This window comes from Haematobia irritans, chromosome 5, assembly GCF_050003625.1.
Source record: "Haematobia irritans isolate KBUSLIRL chromosome 5, ASM5000362v1, whole genome shotgun sequence".
In the NCBI taxonomy this organism is placed as follows: domain Eukaryota; kingdom Metazoa; phylum Arthropoda; class Insecta; order Diptera; family Muscidae; genus Haematobia; species Haematobia irritans.
Genome location: NC_134401.1, coordinates 90,271,459 through 90,277,458, shown reverse-complemented (window position 1 = coordinate 90,277,458; position 6,000 = coordinate 90,271,459). Strand labels below are relative to the sequence as shown.

The window sequence follows — 6,000 nt, the reverse complement described above, 5'->3', positions numbered from 1 at the left end:
ATTACTACATTCTTGGAACATTGAAATATTTATTGCTATAGAAATAAAATTTTGACAAAATTTGCTATAGAAATAAATTTTCTATAGAAATAAAATTTTGACAAAATTTTCTATAGAAATGAAAAATTTTAAAAATTAAACATCAACGACTCTAGGGGAGAATAGTGGAGAAACACAAGCAGCATTCATTCCCTTTCATAATTTTACAGTAACTGTGTATTTAAGAGCTATAAATAGGTTATCGTAATGATCGGATGCATTGAATAATTTTTTTTATTACATGTCATTCGACGAAATTTTCTACTAAGCTCAACAATTGCAACACTTTGCAACACTTTACAGTAAAATAACTCAAAAAGTCCTCTTGATTTTTGCACCACCCATAGAGTAAATAAAAGAATGAGTTTTCTCAAAAATTTCATTACAATTATATCTCAGGAACTTGGATACAAAGAAGGACACATATAAATTACTTGAAATCGAGCTCATCGGATAAATGTAGTTTTTGATATATTTTTTGTAATTTTTTCTTGTTTTTAAATGTAATTTGTTTTTCTCACAAAACTTATTAAATACACAATCTACAAGACTAACGAAAAGTACATATACATACAAATATAAATTGTAAAGATACATAAATGAACACTTGTTTGTTACATACAATGATAATAGAAATGCTTACGGAATTATTACATTTAACTTGCTTTTGAACTTTTTTCCAACACTAAGCGTATACAAATAATTTTACATGTACTAAATTTTAGTGTTTAGTAGAACTTAAATACCTATACATAATAAAAGAACACAATAATATAAATATTACAGGGGTTCCTGTTGAAAATATTCATGTTCCAGACAGGTCAATGCTGAAGGTCGTAAACGTAAATCATACGAAAGCATTTGCTGAAAACAAAAAGTTTGCATTAATTTTACATGAGAACATTTTCGAAAATACTTACAGCTAGCAGATCATTTGCATATTCACAGAGGTTTGGACACAAATCCCGTGGCTGTTTAGGTTGTCGCACTGTAAAGTGTTCACGGGATAGTGAAATAGTTTTTGGCCACTGTTGTGCACTGGGTCGTCCTGTCAATCTATAATAAATAATACAATAGGATTTTATATTAGATGTTAGGCAGTGGTGGCTATATTTTTCACATCAAATAGGAATGTTAAATTGAGCAAAAATGATGTCCTTGCCTATCGCAAAAAAAATTGTTAAAAATAAAAATCGCAAATAAAGTTGTCGAAAATTTTAAACACTCATTTTTTTCAAATTTTAAATGATTCAAAAAGTCGACTGTTCTAAATACTTACTCAAATATTCTATCCAGTTGATTCGCCTCTGATGTACCGGGAAATAGGGCTTTGCGTGAAAACATCTCGGCTATAATACACGCCGAACTCCATATATCCACTGAACTATTATATGTTTGAGCCAATAGTACTTCTGGAGCTCGATACCACAGAGTAACAACAACGGAGGTTAATTTCATTTCAAAATCGTATGTTTTCGCTAAACCAAAATCGGCAATTTTTAAATGGCCCTGTGATGAAATCAAAAGATTTTGTGGTTTCAAATCGCGATGGATAATACGATGTGAATGTAAAAAATCCACTCCGGTAAGTAATTCACGTGAAAGTCTCTAAAATATTAAATAAAATTGAATTTGAATTGATATGACAACGTTTAGGAACATTTATATTGTATTACTTACTTGTATGGTTGTTGGAGGCATACCAGATTTAGGTAGCCTTTCTATTAAATCCGAAAGGTCTTGTTCCAAGTGTTCAAATACCAATAAGACCATTAATTGACCCTCTCTCTCTAGAAATTGGCATACTTCGAAAAGTCTGAAATGAATTAGTTTTGTAAAATCATTAAAAGCCAAAATTTAAATACAATGATGTATCTTTTTATTACTTAATTTATTTTAATTATTTTATTATAGTACTATCGCTATTTCCATTAAAATATCAATTGAAGCAAATAATTTCTTTAATCAGAACAAAATTTCTTTAATCAATTAAATTTTTAATTGGATCAATTAATTTTTAATTGATGTCCGTAATTAAAACAATTTTGATTCAAAATTAATTGTGTGGTTGAAACCAAAAAAATTGTCTGTTATTAATCAATAAGCTTATAAATAAAATTTACAAATAATGATTTTTACTTAGGTTCAATATTTTACAGTAATATCGCCACAAAGCGATTCTTTCAATCTTAAGGTGGGTACTATGTTCCGTTTTCGAGTTGAAAATCACTTTATTTTCGCGATTACTTTTCACGATATAATCAAAATTATAAATGAAAACAAACATATTCCTGTAAAGTCTTGCCGAAATCTAGAGGAACAAGAAACTGCGTATCAATTGAGTTAATTTATCTGCTTTATATTGAAGTATTTTAATAAAGTAACCGCGAAAATTTCAACTCGAAAAGCGAACATAGTACTTACCTTTAGATAGATCACTAATTCAAATGATTTCCCTGTCAGTCTTGTCATTGTAATCGAGTAGTCATTGGTGAGCGATATTTATGAATAAATATTGGAGTATAACTTCAGGCGCAATATTAAAATCATGTGTAATGACTTTTATAAGTATTTTTGTTTAATTCCATTTTTAGATATTGTAAAAATTTTATAGGATAAGAGATTAAAAAAAATATAGGATGCCCAAACATATTCTCGGTGTCGGCGAAAAAAAAAAGATCGAGGCCAAATAATTCTGCAGATCAAGTTCTATTTGATAACTTTGACAGATGTTTGATCATTATTTTTTTTAAAGTAGAGCATTTTTGGAGAAGCAACCTCATTTTGGGCGATATCTTCATCATTGACAGAACAGAAAAACCTGAAGCAGACAGTCTGCTAAAAAAGAGAATCTAATCACTTAATTGTCCTGAAAACATGGTTTAACATAGAGGCTATAGGGGAATCCTTACGGGATTCCGCTTAAAGAAAAACTTTCTTTTATATGGTATCACTTTTAGACATTTAAAAAATTAAAAGGAAATATGAAATGTTTCGCACTCCATGGCTTGGATCTTTTCCATTCATAATTAGAAAATTAATTTAATAGCCATTCTGGTACACTGAAAGCATTTAGAATGCAGAACATGTAGTACTTTGTTCAGTTCCGTTCTTAAGCATTGGGGGAGCATTGAAATTTTCGACTCAAAAATTTCAAATGAAAACGTTTTAAGTGATTAATAAACTGATTAATCACTCCAAACTAATGATTTTGGTATTGCTTCCGGGCCAAAGAAACAGAGTATTTTAGTAAGGATACATTTTAGATATAATTCTGCTTTAAATTTTCAAAAATTTTTAAAGCCTTGTTGACCATAGTCCAAACAAAATTTTCTTTCATGTAAAGATACCAATTATTAAGTCTAATTACTCAACTATAAGAATAAAACGACTTCATTGAAAAGTTTATTGACTTTATATCAGAGAAATGCGTTCTCTATGCTAAACTAAATTCGCATTCGTATTTTAAGGACAAGAAATCTTAGGCCTAACAACTAAAACTATTTCAATGTACTTAATTCTATACATAATGTGAGAATAATTTAAAAAGAAACTACCCAAAAATTGTACTTAACAGGTTGGCTGATAAGTCCCCGGTCTGACACATAGATGGCGTCGCTAGTATTAAATACATATTATTTTTATATAGTACCAACCTTCAAATGATTCGTGTCAAAATTTGACGTCTGTAAATCAATTAGTTTGTCAGAGAGCGTCTTTTGTGAAACAACTTTTGTTATTGTATTTGTGAAGCAACTTTTGTTATTGGGGAAAAAAAGAATTTCGCGTTTTGATAAAATACTGTTTTCTGAAGGGGAAAATACGATGGAAGCAAAAACTTGGCTTGATAATGAGTTTCCGGACTCTGCCCCAGGGAAATCAACAATAATTGATTGGTATGCAAAATTCAAGCGTGGTGAAATGAGCACGGAGGACGGTGAACGCAGTGGACGCCCGAAAGAGGTGGTTACAGACGAAAACATCAAAAAAATCCACAAAATGATTTTGAATGACCGTAAAATGAAGTTGATCGAGATAGCAGAGGCCTTAAAGATATCAAAGGAACGTGTTGGTCATATCATTCATCAATATTTGGATATGCGGAAGCTCTGTGCAAAAGCTCACATTCGACAAAAAACAACAACGTGTTGATGATTCTGAGCAGTATTTGCAGCTGTTAACTCGTAATACACCCGAGTTTTTCCGTCGATATGTGACAATGGATGAAACATGGCTCCATCACTACACTCCTGAGTCCAATCGACAGTCGCATGAGTGGGCAGCGACCGGTGAACCGTCTCCGAAACGTGGAAAGACTCAAAAGTCCGCTGGCAAAATAATGGCCTCTGTTTTTTGGGATGCGCATGGAATAATTTTTATCGATTATCTTGAGAAGGGAAAAACCATCAACAGTGACTATTATATGGCGTTATTGGAGCGTTTGAAGGTCGAAATCGCGGCAAAACGGCCCCATATGAAGAAGAAAAAAGTGTTGTTCCACCAAGACAACGCACCGTGCCACAAGTCATTGAAAACGATGGCAAAAATTCATGAATCGGGCTTAGAATTGCTTCCCCACCCACCGTATTCTCCATATCTGGCCCCAGCTACTTTTTCTTGTTCTCAGACCTCTAAAGGATGCTCGCAAGGAAAAAATTTGGCTGCAATGAAGAGGAGATCGCCGAAACTGAGGCCTATTTTGAGGCAAAACCGAAGGAGTACTACCAAAATGGTATCAAAAAATTGGAAGGTCGTTATAATCGTTGTATCGCTCTTGAAGGGAACTATGTTGAATAATAAAAACGCATTTTGACAAAAAAATGTGTTTTTCTTTGTTAGACCGGGGACTTATCAGCCAAACTGTTATGAGCATAGCAAAATCATTTTTTTGAGAGTTGAACCCGCCATCGTAACCCCAGCGATATATGGACAAATAGGAGTGTCGTATCTAAACTCAAAGAAAAAATACTTTTCTCCGGAATGAAATTTTAGACAAATGAAATATTCACATTTCTCATAAAGTATTTTCTTTTAGAACAAATAAGCCTGAATGTATGATAAGGAATTCAACGATTACCTCTAAAATTTTCTATTTGCGTTTAAAACAATTTTTTAGAATCAAAAGAAAACATTGCTTGTCTGAAATTTTGTTCTTCAGAAAAGAAAACTTCTTTCAGTAGAATTTTTCTCTAGAGGTGGATGGGTACTAAGTTGGAGCTTAGCCGCTAATTTCAAAAATTATTTTTTTTCAAATTAAGGAAAAACAAGTATATACGGCCGTAAGTTCGGCCAGGCCGAATCTTATGTACCCTCCACCATGGATTGCGTAGGAACTTCTACTAAAGGCTGTCATCCACAATCGAATTACTTGGGTTGCGATAACACTTGCCGATGGCAAGTTATCGTAAAACTTTTTAACACTGTCTTCTAAATTGTAAGTTAGCCCATACGGGGTATATATTAAACAAAAAAAGGCCGATTAAATACGTATATAATATAGTTTGACAAAAAAAAAATTTGACAAAATTTTCTATAGAAATAAAAACTTGACAAAATTTTCTATAGAAATAAACGTTTGACAAAACTTTCTATAGAAATGAAATTTTGACACAACTTTCTATAGTAATAAAATTTGACAAAATTTTCTATGGAAATAAAGTTTTGGTAGATTATTTTTGGCGATATGGACCAATTTTTGTGTAATAAGTCATCGGCTATATATAACTAAAGACCGATATGGACCAATTTTTACATGGCTGTTAGAGGCCATATATTGACAAAATGTACCAAATTTCAACCGCATCGGATGACTTTTGCTATATATAATTATGGACAGATATGGACCAATTTTTGCATGGTTGTTAGAGACCGTATACTTACATCAGGTACCACATTTCAACCGGATCGGATGAATTTTTCCCCTCCAAGAGGCTCCGGAGGTCAAATCTGGGGATCGGTTTA

General features: G+C 32.2%; 1 protein-coding gene across 3 annotated transcripts in view; it reads right to left on the bottom strand.

The window, feature by feature from the left end:
• Nucleotides 1–469: 469 nt before the first annotated feature.
• The window catches only part of Cdk4 (Cyclin-dependent kinase 4), a 30,059-nt gene continuing 24,528 nt past the window's right edge, over nucleotides 470–6,000 (bottom strand). For all 3 annotated transcript variants that reach the window (XM_075313301.1, XM_075313299.1, XM_075313300.1), the window contains exons 4-7: nucleotides 1,720–1,855; nucleotides 1,319–1,647; nucleotides 960–1,095; nucleotides 470–903 (exon numbers count right to left, since the gene is read on the bottom strand). In XM_075313301.1, the coding sequence (XP_075169416.1) occupies nucleotides 820–903; nucleotides 960–1,095; nucleotides 1,319–1,647; nucleotides 1,720–1,855 (685 nt within the window). In that variant the 3' untranslated portion in view covers nucleotides 470–819. The remainder of the gene's footprint in view (nucleotides 904–959; nucleotides 1,096–1,318; nucleotides 1,648–1,719; nucleotides 1,856–6,000) is intronic.